This window comes from Grammomys surdaster, unplaced genomic scaffold (genome assembly GCF_004785775.1).
Source record: "Grammomys surdaster isolate TR1022 unplaced genomic scaffold, NIH_TR_1.0 66, whole genome shotgun sequence".
Taxonomy (NCBI): domain Eukaryota; kingdom Metazoa; phylum Chordata; class Mammalia; order Rodentia; family Muridae; genus Grammomys; species Grammomys surdaster.
The window spans coordinates 3,726,911-3,741,972 of NW_021604568.1; the positions used below are offsets into that span (position 1 = coordinate 3,726,911).

Here is a 15,062-nt window from a genome sequence, read left to right on the forward strand (position 1 = left end):
CGCTCATCATGTTCTCCTGCATCTATCCTTTGGCCTGACGCCCACGCGCATCATGTTCTCCTGCATCTAACATTGACTCCCATTGCTAATGTCCTCGTTTCCTCTAACTTCTTCTTTCAAAACATGTCTTCCATTTACTAATTCTCTTTGTCAATACCCTGGCCTGGTCTAATCCCCACTGTCTTCCCTTTGAAATTTTATCCCAAACATTATTTCTTCCAGCCTATCAAATGATTATAAATGGGACAATTTATTTTTACCATATCCTTTTGCTCAAGCTTTAGCCATGAGACATGACGACCTAGGCCTAGCGCTCACCAATTTCTTTCCTAATAACCCCTTTTTTTTTTTTTTTTTTTTCTGAGATAAGGTCTCACTCCAGAGCCTGGCCTGGCCAGAAACTTGTGCCAATTCTCCTGCCTCAGACTTCCAGGTGCTAGGAACAATCTTAGTCTTATTGACTGAAATCAATAAAACGCGTTCGTTCTTACACACTCTAAGAAGTTCCTTCACAGGGGCACCAACCGGCTATTCTGTCTCTGCCCCATGCAAGTGTGGCTCAGGTTTCATCCGGTCCTAATGTCTCTGCTCTCCAGCAACCCATCACGATCTCACCCATGATAGCAGACCCAGGCTCACACAAGAGGATTTTTACTTTGTTTTGCCTTTGAGACAGGGTATTCCAGGCTGGTTTCAAACTTGTAATCCTTCTGTCTCAGCCTTCCAAGTGCTTGTATTAAAAGCATTTACCACCATACCCTGCTGAACCCCAAATTTTTATTCTTGCTTCTGTCTCATCTGAAACCTGGCAGTCTTTCCTAAAATGTCTTGAGAGCTCCCATCAGTTTGGGGACCACCTGTGGTTCCCCATGAGACCCCCCACTTGTCCCTTCAATCCTGGTGTTGTATCTCAGCACAATGCATGGCACCTGACACAACGTTTTACATTAGTGGCAGACACCTCGTATATTTTCCACTTCTTTTTATTGTCCTGCTCCCATATTTCTGTAGCCCTTAACTTATGAATGCACATCCACCAGCCAAAGCCTTGGGTCCTGAGAATTGCAAGTGCCCACCCCTCATCACCCTAAGGCCTGCTATCCAGGCCACGGAGGGAAGTCACTAGTGACATGACTGCTCAGACACAATGGGTCTCTTGGTGAACAGGAAAATCAAAGCATGCCATAACTCCCACTCGGCCAGCTTTGAATGCCTGGCTCACTTCACGCAGTGCTGTCTGTCTGGCCAGACCTCCACGAGCCTGGACAATAGGGCTGTTCTCCTCTCTATTCCAACAGAGCGGTTTTGATGAGCTTCACTTCCGGGCAGACTGTCACTCTGTGAGTGACTCACAGTTAATAAAGGTGGACTTTCAAAACAAGACAACACCCCACTCCCCACCCCCAACACACACTTTAGATGGCATGGTACTCAGTCCGACACGCCCACCTTAAGTTTTTGATTGTTTTTTTTTCCCATACCTGGTAACTGCCTTTTTTTTTATAGGCCTAACTGTTCCTGGGGTGGGTTTTTGGATTTTTGTTTGTTTGTTTGGCTTGGTTACTCTGTTTATTTTTTGTCTTTTAAAATCTTTTGTTTTAATTAGTCAAACAAGCTACTCCCCTGGAGTCCTGGCTAGTTCTTTAGGAATGGAGGATGTCTGACAGTTCTAGACTTCAAAACCACCAATATGAAGAAGTCCTGGAGTGGTGGGACCAGGTTTGGGAACAGGACTGTGGAAACTGTGGTGACCCTCAGGACCTCTGGCCTTTGGCCATGGTTTCTCTGGTTGCAATTTTTATGTGACCAGGAAGTGGTTTGGAAGTAAGAGTATAGGAAAGAATGTAGGTCTTGTCAGAGTCTGTCACAAGCAGTCTGGCTCTGCAGGGTTGGCTTCCTCCCTGAGGACACTCATGGCACTAACTGCCCAGGGGACTGTGTGCTTTGTGCAGGCCTCATAATTTATTTAAGGAACCTAATTAGAGTTTCATCCTAATACTTCAATACATGCCATTAAAATGTAAGGTTCTTGTGCTCTGACTGATAAAGGTTGTCAGCATGATTTATAAATCATCACTTTATTTTATCGGCCTTTTTAGAGGAGGTCGCCTGGTCTACAAGGTTTAGACAGTCATAAACAATTGTAATGCTGAAAATTAAAGTAAGTTCCATCTGCTCAGGAAAAAGGTTGGGAATGTTGGGAATTGTAGTTCTTAGTAACTATGGTGGCCTAGAGGTTTGCCCTTATAAGTTCCTGCAACACTCAGCTGGATGGCATTCCAACTGGGAAAATTTAGAACTGTCCTGACCAAAATCCATCTCAGTAGTTACTATTTAATAAAGCTTACTTCAAATGTGGCCCAAAATGGTGGAGTTGGTTTTTCTGGACAATCTAAGGATTAATACATTCTCTTATATGAGGAATGATGGGTGATATCCCATAATATGCAGTCCTTTCTTATTCTTACTCTCCTGATCTGTTTGTCTTTTGCATCCCATATTCTTTTTTCATTTCCTTTTCTTTTTTGCTTCACTTTTTGTTTTCTATTCTTTCCATTTTGGACAGTTGGTGATTCTAGCCTCTCATTGACTCTTCTAGAAGACAGCTTTGTTTCTGAACCCGAAAAAATTGTTTGGCTTCAGGGAAGGGGGCAAGGGTGACATCTGCTGGAAGAGTCACTGATGACTCCAATTCCAGGAGACTCTGGGGAATCGTCCAGCACACAGCAACTTCACAGAGTGATGAAGTGAACAGGCCCCAGCACATCAAAACTGAGGAGTCACAGAGCTTCTCTCTGCCCAGTTCACACTACAACCCCAGCAATCCTAACAGCTACCCTGATATAGGGATGTCAGCACCTCCAACTGTTACAGAAGGAAACCGGGACTGATAGTTTCAAAGAACTAGCCCAACATCACAGCTACTACATGGGTGACAAAGATGGATCTAGGGTTATCAGCATTCCTATCCTCTAAGCCACATTACCCACCTTTTACCCACTACTCAAAATATAAACACAAAGTATGCATCCTCTCCCTCCCTCCTGTGGACTCTCACCCCTGCATCTTCTCCCTCCTGTGGGCTCTCATCCCTGCATCCTCTCCCTCCCTCCTGTGGACTCTCACCCCTGCATCTTCTCCCTCCTGTGGGCTCTCATCCCTGCATCCTCTCCCTCCCTCCTGTGGACTCTCATCCCTGCATCCTCCCCCTCCCTCCTGTGGACTCTCATCCCTGCATCCTCCCCCTCCCTCCTGTGGACTCTCACCCCTGCATCCTCTCCCTCCCTCCTGTGGACTCTCACCCCTGCCTCCTCTCCCTCCCTCCTGTGGACTCTCACCCCTGCATCCTCTCCCTCCCTCCTGTGGACTCTCACCCCTGCATCCTCTCCCTCCCTCCTGTGGACTCTCACCCCTGCATCCTCTCCCTCCCTCCTGTGGACTCACACCCCTGCATCCTCTCCCTCCCTCCTGTGGACTCTCACCCCTGCATCCTCTCCCTCCCTCCTGTGGACTCTCACCCCTACATCCTCTCCCTCCCTCCTGTGGACTCTCATCCCTGCATCCTCTCCCTCTGGACTCCATGTTAAGCTTTTTAGGCTTAACAGGTCACAAGGAGTCAATATAAGATCTACAGATTCATGGACTCAGCAGTTAACATTCTACTCCAGAAGAGAACCAGAATTTGGTTCCCAGCACCCATGGGGTAGCACACAACATTTCTAACTCCAGTTCCAGGGGATCCTATGCCCTCTTCTGGCTTCTGTAGGCACCAGGCATGCACATGGCACACAGACACACAGGCAGAACACCCATACATGAAAGTATGTGTTTGTTTGTTTTTTAATTATGATTACAGATTCAGGGCTGGAGAAAAAGCTCAGTGGTTAAGAGCACTTGCTTTTCATGCAGAGGATCAGAGTTCAGTCTCCAGTGTCCGCACAGAGTGACTCCTGTCCAGTGGGGCTGATGCCCTCTTCTGGCTGTAACAGGCACTGTGTGCATGTTAGTTTTCACTGGGAGCCAGTATTAGAACAGACAGTGTCAACTCTAGAGCTGGAGATGTGACTGGGTGGCCGAATGCTAGCCTCACTGCCTAGTGTGTTCATGGCCCTGGGTTCAACCTCCAACAGTGAAACAGGCAGACAGACAGACAGACAGACAGACAGACAGACAGACAGAGGCCATGTTGCTCACATCCTGTGCATGGCCTGGAGGGATGCCAAAAGGCTTCTGTCCGTTTTTCACCCTACCTGGGGAAGCTTGCCCTGGACTCCAGACCACTGCTGGGCTAGCTATGAGCGATGACAAAGATCCTGCTGTAACCTCAAGGTCTACACAGACTTCCCACCAGAGGGAGAGACTGAGTACAGGCTAACATGCACAAAACTCCCACAACATTGAGGGGGAATATGAGGGAAAAAATTCAATATGCTTTTCCTCTTACTGACTAGTTTGCTAGGTCTCTGTTCCCCTGTCTCTGTCTGTCTGTCTGTCTCTCTCTCTCTGTGTGTGTGCGCGCGCGTGCGTGTGTGTGTGTGTGTGTGTATAGCTTCTGCCTTCCATGTCATATGAAAAGAACAGTTACAACACAAACAACCCAGCTTGTCAGCCCTTCGGTTTTGATACACTGACGGAGTCTGCAGCACTACTGGTCTCTGTGTGTTGAACGGCATGGACTTAGCCAAGCGGATGCACAGAAGGGGTCCATGTCCATCTTTGGGAGTCCACACCTATTGGAGTACACTGTGAGGAATACTGGAATCGTCCTGGGGATGAGCGAGCACCACCTGTCTAAACTGGTTCTCTCGAGAACTTTTACAGTGTCCAATGGAAACATGATAACAGACACTCTTGCGTTTCCCTCATTTATCAAAATGACCATCTCCCTGTTGTACATTAGTAAGTACAATTCATGGGCAAAATTGTACGTGAGGAAGAGATGAGCACCGTCTAAAGGGTCTCCAGCATGGAGAAGTAAAAGGTAACACTGGACAGGGACATCCTGACGAGCTGCTCTCCTGAGGCCACACTTCTTACCTGAAGAAATAATAGTTTGCAATAGCTTTCAAACTACACTGTTATGTATAATGTACATGCTAATACTGTTACACTAATGTAGTTACTAACACTCTTAGTGTTGAAGATCAGGTAAGAACACCTTTGTAGTGTCTGAAGAGATGGCTGAGCAGTTAAGAACAGATTCTATTATTCAGAGGACAAGGGTTCATACACATCAGGCAGCTCTCAAGCACCTGTCACTCCAGCACCAGAGGAGCCTATGTCTTGTCACCTCCCCAGGGACCTGCAGTTCATGTACATATAGTCATATCCTCCCCCGTCTCTTTCTCTCTCACACACACTTAAAAATAAAGATAGGTTGGCACAAGGGCTCACGCCTTTAATCCCAGCATTCAGGAGTCAGAAGCAGGTGGATCTCAGTGAGTTTGAGGCCAGCCTGTTCTACATATGAAATTCCAATGATGGATATATAGTGAGACTCTGTCTAAAAAAAACCTAAAATCTAAAACAATATAAGAATGCTTAACTATCAAAGTTACCAAAGGCTCCTAGCGTAAGGCCTCACCCTCACCCCATCATGTCAGTGTGGAGGACTTCACAGAGACGGACAGCCCGGTGTGAACGAACACTTTAAAAGACCCCCATTTGCAAGATTCTGCAAGTCTCTGATGCTCTGCTTACCTCGATGGAGGGGAAGACTGTTCAGCTCTCGAGATGTGAATTCACAGGTGCAGACAGCCAGCTTCTCTCCCTCTTTCAGATTGGGGATTGTCACGATCTCCACAAAACTGCTAGGGAACTGTCCTGAGAAATAGATGCGCACATGTTAAACACAGAGTGGGCTTTTCCTCTCGGCCTGTGTACAAGGGCCGATTCTTTTCTGAGTCCATTTATAACTCCTGAGTTGAAAACTGACTTAATGCTAATAATTAGAGAATTTACTGTAGAAAAAGTGCAAAGTACAAAACTAGATGCACACAGAGGACAGAGAATACAATTCAAAGTCATTCATCGGGCCAGTGAGCTGGCTCAGCAGGTAAAGGCGCTTGCTGCCAAGCCTGACAGTTAGATCCCCAGGTCCACCAAGGTATAAGGAGAGAAATGAGTCCTGGGAACTGTTCTCTGCTCTTCACACGCTCCACACATGCACTGGTATGCACACACACACTCATACACAAACTACATGCCTAAATTAGCACTTATCACCAGTACTCTAGCAGGTTCACTACAAAGGAAAACGTGAGTTATGAAGTCTTGGTCTTCAAAGATCTGAAACCCACTGAAACACAGGATACAGGAAACCCATCCACAACTGCTGTACAGACAGCTGTGGTGGTCCTGAGGAGGCCGACACTGGGCCAGGAAGAAGATAATTTTGTTATGAAGCAGAGCATTTCAGTAGGAAGACTGGGTGTGTCATCTGGAGGACCTCGGATTCCCAAGACTACTCATTCCCCAAAGCTGGCAAGTGCTCCCAGCACTGTGAACCAGGACCATATCCCATGCCCCAGTGCAGTGCACAGACGTGCGTAGTTAAGGACTAAGTTAACATGACTGTGTTGTTTAATGAAAAGGCCTGCCATTCATCACAGCTCTCTCACCTGTAACATCTTCCTTCTTCCCTAGAAGCCAAAACTCATCCACCACGGCCAACACCTCAATAACATCCCCCACGAAGAGTGGCAGCTCCTCTGAGACGCTAGGGCAGAAGTCAAAGATGGCTCGGACCACGGATCCAGGCTCCATGCTTCCCAAGCTGGAAAGGAAAGGCCAAAGCATGAGAGAGCGGCGCTACTTAAGACATGCCACAAATGTGTTTCTTAAAACCTCACACTTAAAATAGAAAAATAACATAGGCATAAAGTATAAAGATATAAAGCTGTTTCTATAAGATAATTTCCTCATGTATTTTCATCCAATTCTCAATGTAACTCTAGAATTGGGAAACAAACACCAATAACAACTCAAAACTAACAACAATAACAACCAAAAACTAATAACACACCCAAAGTCTAGAGACAGAGAAGATCTGAGCTGGGAACTCTGGCTTTCAAAACACCAGAAGAGGGAGGGAGGGAAAATAACATTGTAGCATGTTTAAAGTTCTAGGCAATGTAGTATTTTTAAAAGACAGTATTTAAAAGCCAAACTCTTTACATTACATACAGCATCTCATCCATTTTCCAAGATAACCCTAAGAGTAGGATGCTAAAGCCCTGTAAATGTAGATAATCTAATTTGCCCATAGACACAGAGTTAGCAGCGGCAGGACTCACTGGGGCATCCCATGCAAAGCAGCTAGCACAGTCTGATGCCAGCAGCAGAGTCAGGACTCACGTACGCACCAAGATTTAAAACCCACAGAAAAACAGACGTCCACAAAAAGAATGAGAAAGTGCCAGAGATGATGTCTCTAGGGGACATTTAGTACTGGCAGGTTGAGATTTGTTTCTGGTTTGAAGAAGCCAGGGGCCTAACCTGCACTGCCTCAGGTCTGCACTCCCATGGATGATGGGATTGCCCTCGTGTGGGGGCCTGGAGACCGCAGGATGTGTCTGCACACTAGGAAGTGAGGACGAGGGAGTGTGTTCACCTGGGAGCGCTCGGCCATGATCAGACACACATTCTCTAAATTCCTTCCCAGGGGGCAGCTCAAGCTCACCAGGCTGGCCAGGGCCCAAGTGGGTCTTTAATTTCCTCAAAGACTCATTTGGTGTTGCTGAATATGGAAACAATTTTTTTCATCTCACATGATTAACCTCACTAAAAGCACCAAGTCGGGCCAGTGAGATGGTTCAGCTGATAAAGGTGACTGACACCAAGCCTGGTAAAACCTGAGTTTGATTCCTAGGACCTGTGACAGGAGAGAGTAGGGGGCGGGGTCCTGGAGGGACAGTGCAGCAGTTAAGGGCTTACTGCTCTTCCAGGGGACATGATCCCAGCATCCGTGTCAGGCAGCTCACAGACACTTGCAGTTCTAGCTCCAGGGAATGCAAAGCCCTCTTCTGGTCTCTGGGGTACCATACACATGGCACACACACACACACACACACACACACACACACACAGAGGCACGTACAAAGTAAATAAGTGTATATGAATAGTTTAAAAGAACCAAATGTCTAAGGTAAAGAAAACAGTAAGACAGCTATGACTATTGCTTGTGACTTTCACTGCTGTGAAAAAAATATTGGCGGCATCCAATAAGTGGCTCCGTATATTGGTATTTTAATCATGTCACACAGTTAAATATTACATATGTGACTTGTACCATTGGGTCAAAGTAGCTTATTCTTGTGTCACAGTTTGGGTTTTGGTTGTTTCTTCAATAGTGAGATGACAGGGACCACAGCAAAATTGAGAAGTGGCGACTGTAGTCCCTGTTCCCCTTCCTGCCACAGGCTTCCCGCTTTCGTTTTCCTCTGTGGTACTGGAAAGAACCTGGGGTCTCAAGCATGCTAGACCTGTGCTCTACTACTGAACATGTATTAAAACATCTAATTAGCTGTGACTAGTGGCATACGGCACTCAAGGGGCAGAGAGGCAGGTAGATCTCTGAGTTCAGAGGTCAGACCAGTCTGCAGAATGAGACTCTGACCTGATCCCAGCATCCATGTCTGGATCAGGATGAGCTCTGGGTAAGCCAGGGATACACAGTGAGAACTTGTTTCAAGAGAAAAAAAAAAAAAAGCAAAACCCAAACCTGATATTTATATAAATATACTCTGAGGTGACAGCACAGTGTGCATGTAAAACACTAGGTTCCTATAGCGATGGAGCAAAATTCAAATCTGAGCTTTCATATTCGTTAGCTTATTCACCCTGAACACATTGAACTCTTGGGTCTTCTGTTTCCTGGACCTGAGAACCGAAGCCATCAATCCTTCCACAGGGATCGCCATGAGGGTGACTGTAGTGATAAAGATCAATGACCAATACTTACGCAGTGCTTCCTCATGCCACACACTGTACCGTGTTCCACATCAGTGAGTCCTCACGACAACCAACCTGCCTGTGGCTTATTGGTTCCCATTTGGCAGATGAGAACACAGGCTCAAGGAAGTGATAACTCCAAGTCACATAGTAAGTCAGACACAGAACGGGAATCCAAGTCTGTCTGTTCCCAAAGCCTTACCCAGGATGCTGTGTGAACGTGCCAGGGACATGACAGGCACATAACTGTCTTCAGTTACTGGCAGTTACAGCTTCTCGGTAAACACTAGCTTATTAAAACTCATTTCCATAGCTAACCAGTAGTTCAAATCTGTGTCACTGGCCACCAGAGAAGAAACTATCTTCGAGTACAAACACTTCAGACCTTCTTATTTCAACATGGTTAATCTAATTTTGACCAGGTTTTTATATAGGCACACAGGGCCAAGTGTGACGGCAGTGCCTGTCAATCCCAGCACCCGAGAGAAAGACACACCTTGTGCCTCCCTGACGTCGTCCAAAGATCCTGAGTGAACATGGATTACTCAGGCTGCTGGAAGCAGGCTTAGTCCATACAGCACTGCACTGCGTTTCATCACAGCTGTAATCCTAGACAGTGACAGAGCCTCAGGCCTTTCTTGGCACTGGCCTGCTTCTAGGTCAGCTGACATCATCCATCAGCTTCAGTTTTAAAAAGATTCATATATTTTTATCTTATACATATGGGTTTTTACCTATATGTGTGCCTGGGCATATACAAAAGAGGATGTCAGATCCCCTAGAACTGGAGTTACAGATGGTTATGAGCTGCAATGTAGGTGCTGGGAATTGAACCCAAGTTCTCTAGAAGAATAGCCAGTGCCCTTAACCTCTGAATTATCTTCTTAACCACTCCACCCAGTCAGTTTTTCTACCCTTTTACATTTTTTTTTTTTTTGAGACAGAGTCTTACTGTGTAGCCCTGGATGAAACTCGCTATGTAGACCAGGCTAGCCTTGGACTTAGAGATTCACCATCTTCTGCCTCCCAAGTGTCAGGGCTAATGGTGTGTGACACCATGCCCAGTTCAATCCAACTTCTAGTTTACCGCCTATAGCGACAACATTACTAAAGTTCTCAGGTAGATAAAACAGACAACCTCTGGAGGGCAGGCTGGCACTCCTCTGCAGAGGTAAGGGACACAAGGTGGCACTGGGTGGAGAGCCAGGGATTTCAGCAGTTTTCACGAACTCCGAGGTCCCTTTCTTATTTTCTAGCTGTTTTCCAGGCATCTGAAGTTGTCAGATGTCAGATTTCTGCAGAAGGGTAGTAGGTTTTGTTGTTGTTGTTGTTTTGTTTTTTAAGTTGAAAACCAAGCATAATATTTGGTAAATCTCTTAGCCATCTATGTTATTAAAACAAATCCTCAGGATTGGGCCAAGATGGACATACTTTTCCCATACATTTTCCCAAAGTTCCCACTGTCTGACTGCATGCATGGCTCATTCTCTGAGCTGTTAGGTAAGGAATGGCCCTCAGCCCACTGATTTTTTGCCCTTTAGTTTCGGAAGCTGAAAGAGTTAAGCATTCCTCTTGGCTGCTTTCACAGTATGGGAAAATGACTCACACACAGAGGAGAATCTGGCTCAATAAAGTCATTTGCTGACTGACCCCCTGCTCTGCAGGAATGAGTATGCAATCCCCAGAGACACACACCCTAGAAGGGCACAGAAATCACAGCTCTGTGATTCACGTGTACAGCCAGGAGGCGGGGCTTGTCTCCCACTTTACTCAGGTGATGGACACTCCTGGAGTGGATCCCGCCCTGAACACAATCTAAGACGCACCTATTACCACCCGTGCTGGGGCCATTTAGAAGCTAGCGAGTGCAGTTTAGAACTTAATCATTAGTGGCTTCTGTAAGCTGTTCCAACTCCAGATGGAAGTTTACAGAAGAAACTACAGGACAGATGGGCTGAGGGAAAGATGGAAGATTATTGTCCAATACAGCATGCTGTCAGGGACATCAAGGTGTAGAACCCCACCCTTCCCTACTAGCGAATACCTATTTCCTCCTCAAAAGAGTCAAAACATAAATATCCTCAGAAAGCTGATTCTCCAAACCCTTGTGGAAGGCAACCTCCAAAGGAGTTTGTGAAGGAGGCGGCTTTTGCCCATTTGTGTGCAGGCAGGCAGAAGTGCAGGCACAGGAAGGCCTAAGGAACTAACAGAAGCTGGTTGGAATAGCTGAAACCACTTATACCTCGGCCTGGAGTTCTGCTCACCTAACTGTAAACCAGCCATCTCCGGCGTAACTAGTTTCAGTCTCCAGTTTGTCTAGGTCTAACAGGGTTTTGGGGAGTGGGGGATGAGTTGGTAAGGGGGCGGGGACAGCGTGAGCCCTCCAGGTCAAGCATGGGTACCCAGGGCTCTGAATAGCCCAAAGGACACGAAGAACAGCTACCACTTGAGTGTCCACCATGTCTCATGCACCAGACTGAGCCTGGAGCCTGCACTGTCCACCACACTGGTCAGCAAGGCTCATATCTTAGCACGGTCACTCAGCAGTTCACCCAGACTCAACAGCTAGGAATGGCTCACCAGAGTTCAAGCCCGAGGGTTCCTAGGCTCATGTTCTTTTTACTAAAAACACTGCTCTTCTTAAATCACCTCTGTCTTTCCTTTAAAACCTGCCAATTCACTTCTCCTTTTCAGTTTCTTCATGATTTTTGTCAGGAACTGAGGTAGAAAGAATGGTACACTCACCGCCAAGGGACTTTTTCATCTCCTCTCTGTCCTTACCCATTGACCATATGTTATTTTTATTATTACAAAAAAAAATCAAAGAAATGCCCACCAAACTTGGGCATATGTGTCTTAACCAGTATTCTTTGCTGATGTTTTATTTTTAATTTTTAAAATTATTATTATTTTTTTTAGATGTGCCAAAATCTTACTTTGTAGTCTAGGCTGGTCTTGAACTCATGACAATCCTTTTGCCTCAGGCTCCCCAGGTGGGCATATAGGCATATGCCACCACATCCACATCTACATCTGTTTATTGTTTGTTTTCTTAAATTAAGGACATTTTCCTCTCAGCCAAAATTACAATTCTTTTCTGCCCACTAAAAATATCAGTGATTCATCTTTTCCTAAATCTCAATTTTTACATTAGTTGCTTAGAATTTAAATTCTTCTTCTGTTCTATGATTTATTAACATAGTCAACAAAGATTATCTAGCCAGGCAAAACAAGAACTTGGCTCCAGCCGGCAGGCCAGTCATTAGATAGCCTTTTAACACGATTCTTGAAACAGTGCTCCTCTGGCCATGGAGGGGCTGAGTAGCATTTAGATCCAGTCTGCTACAGCAAACAAGCTAACCTCCGTCCCAGAGCAGCTTTCTGCTGAGAAGAACCTACGCACTAGCCCCAGAAGGAAACAGTCTTATCCATCCAGCATTGATTCCCAACCTGTGGACCTCGACCCCCACAGGGGTTGAGTATCAGATATCCTGTATATCAGGTATTTACCTTATAATTGTAACAGTAGCAAATTATAGTTATGAAGTAGAAATGAAATAATTTTATGGTTGGGGGTCACCACATGAGGAAGAAACTGTATTAAAGGGTTGCAACATTAAAAATGTTGTTTTCTGATCTAGGAGGAGAGCATGTCTTAAGTCTGCAGTAATTGTATGTGCGTATGTGTGTAGGTGTGTGCTATATGTTCAACTGCATATGTACATGTATGTGTGTGTACATGTGCCAGAGACAAGAGGTTGAAGTCAGATGACCTATTTTTTCTAGTATTTTTTAATATATTAGTTATTTATTGGATGTGTATGTGTGGTATGCGTATGTGTGGTTTGTGTATGTGTGGACGCATGTGTATGTGTATACCAGAGACCACATACACATGGGAGAGGACAGCTTGCAGGAATCACTCCTCTCCTTTCATCATGTGGGTTCCAGGCATGTAACTCAGGTCATCAGGTCTGATGATATATACCCAAACCCACTCAGCCACCTTGTGGACCTCTTCTCTTTATTTTTTGAGACAAGGTTTCGCCTTAGCTCACTGATTAGGCTAGATTAGGGTGGGCCAGCAAACCCACCCCGCTCCCTAAGTGCTGGGGTTACAGCTGCACACCACCACCCTGTTTTTTTATGTGGTTGAAGGGGATCTCAACTCAGGTCCTCATACTTGGACAAGCACTTTACAATGCACCCTATGGATATTTTAACATTTATTATGGGCCAACGCCTCTTAATTCAGGCTTGCTCTAATGGCATTCCAAGAACATTCAAAATGTATAGGAGATGGGCTAGTTAGTCCTGGAACCCAAAAAGCTTAGTTTAGTGGCCCTTAGCTGCTCCTTCCCAAACATGTTCTTTTTCTTTTCTTTCCCCTTCCCTTCTCCAGCTTGCTCTGGCCCTGCTTGCTCTGGCCCAAAGGTTTATTTATTTATTATATGTAAGTACACTGTAGCTGACTTCAGATACCCCATAAGAGTGCATCATATCTCATTACAGAGGGTTGTGAGCCACCAGGTGGTTGCTGGGATTTGAACTCAGGACCTCTGGAAGTGCAGTCACTGCTCTTAACCGCGAAGCCATCTCATCAGGCCCCAAACACATTCTAAGAATGCTAATCTTGGTGATTCAAAATACACTGAGCTATAGTTGTTATGAATTCAAGGAAGGCTATGAAGCACATTTCCCTCTTGGAGGGGCACAAACACACTGGCACAATAAAGACCATGACAGCTGGGAAAGAAGCTTCTTTAATTACATGTCTTTAAACTCGTCTAGGGACTGGAGAAATGGCCCAGCAGCTGAGTCCAACTGCCGTTCTTGCAGTGCACCGAAGTCAGAATTCCAGCACCCCTGTCAGGTGGCTCACAGAGGAATTACATGTTCTTCTGACCTCTTAAACATCTAGGAGCATGTATGCATATACATACATACATACATACATATGCATATCCACAAATAAATTTGGGCCAGTTGTGTTGACACATGCCTTTATTTCTAGCACTCGGTAAGGCAGAGGCAGGCAGATCTCTGTGAGTTTGGACCAACTTAATCTACACAGTGAGTTCCAGAACAGCCAGGGCTACATAGAGAAACCCTGTCTCAAAACAACATCAACAACAGCAACCAAACAACCAAACAAACCAACCAGGACCCTCCTTTGGCCACATTTAAATTTTTTAAAACTTTGCTCCACCCTTCTTGAGATGTTTAGTAGTCCTACCCAATCAGAATAGGCCAGGGGCGTGGCTCAAGAAGAGGGCGGGGCCCTGGGCTGGACTCTCCTGCCTAGACTTCCTTCACCATTGCTTATGGTTGCTCACAGCAGGTTACGCTTCCACACATTTAAACGCTTGCCATCGCTGTTACCTCCAAATGCTGCCCATCTCTCCGGTGCAATGCCCCTCCGTCTTCTACCTTCCCACTCCCACAGGCTTTGTCTACCATCTTGAAGATTTATGCGACATTAGATTGGGCATGTAAACATTTTTGTTCAAATGCACGCTGATCATGACTTTATTCGAACCTCATCAAACAATACTACAGAAAAAAGCATCAGTGTGTCGGGTCCTAAACACTGCATCTTAGATTTAGTTGGCAAAGACCGTGTTTAGCAAATCAATGTTTTAATCTTCCATGTACAAGCCAGATACACACTAAGCTGTAAAAAAGAAATGCAGTTTCCTATTGTTTGAAAATACCAGTTTAAGAGTAAGATTGTAGAAAAGAAAAAGCAAGCAAGCAAGCATAGATCTTCAATAAAAGACCCGGCTCTCCTGCTGCACTACTCCTTTTTACTTCATGGGCAGTTACTGGTTATGCTATAGAATTTAACTATTGCAGCACTAAAAGCCAACTATTTAGGGAGGACGACGAAAAAGGAATGTATGTAAGGTATTTTTTAAAGGTACGATAAGCATAATAGTATCTTAGGAAGACAAGGTAGGAATATCTCAAGGCTAGCTCGGGTCTCACTGGATAAAACAATGGACTAAATTCCTCACTCCTGTGTGTGATTCTAACAATCAGGGAACATAAAGCATTCACGAGTCTCTATCTTACGTGTGTGCATGTCTTCCCTGTCTGTCTGTCTGTCT

General features: G+C 45.4%; 1 protein-coding gene across 1 annotated transcript in view; it reads right to left on the reverse strand.

The window, feature by feature from the left end:
• The window catches only part of Dnmbp (dynamin binding protein), a 98,005-nt gene that overhangs the window by 61,945 nt on the left and 20,998 nt on the right, over nucleotides 1–15,062 (reverse strand). Inside the window, exons 2-3 of the mRNA XM_028774679.1 lie at nucleotides 6,621–6,775; nucleotides 5,701–5,823 (exon numbers count right to left, since the gene is read on the reverse strand). Of these exons, the coding sequence (XP_028630512.1) occupies nucleotides 5,701–5,823; nucleotides 6,621–6,765 (268 nt within the window). The 5' untranslated portion in view covers nucleotides 6,766–6,775. The remainder of the gene's footprint in view (nucleotides 1–5,700; nucleotides 5,824–6,620; nucleotides 6,776–15,062) is intronic.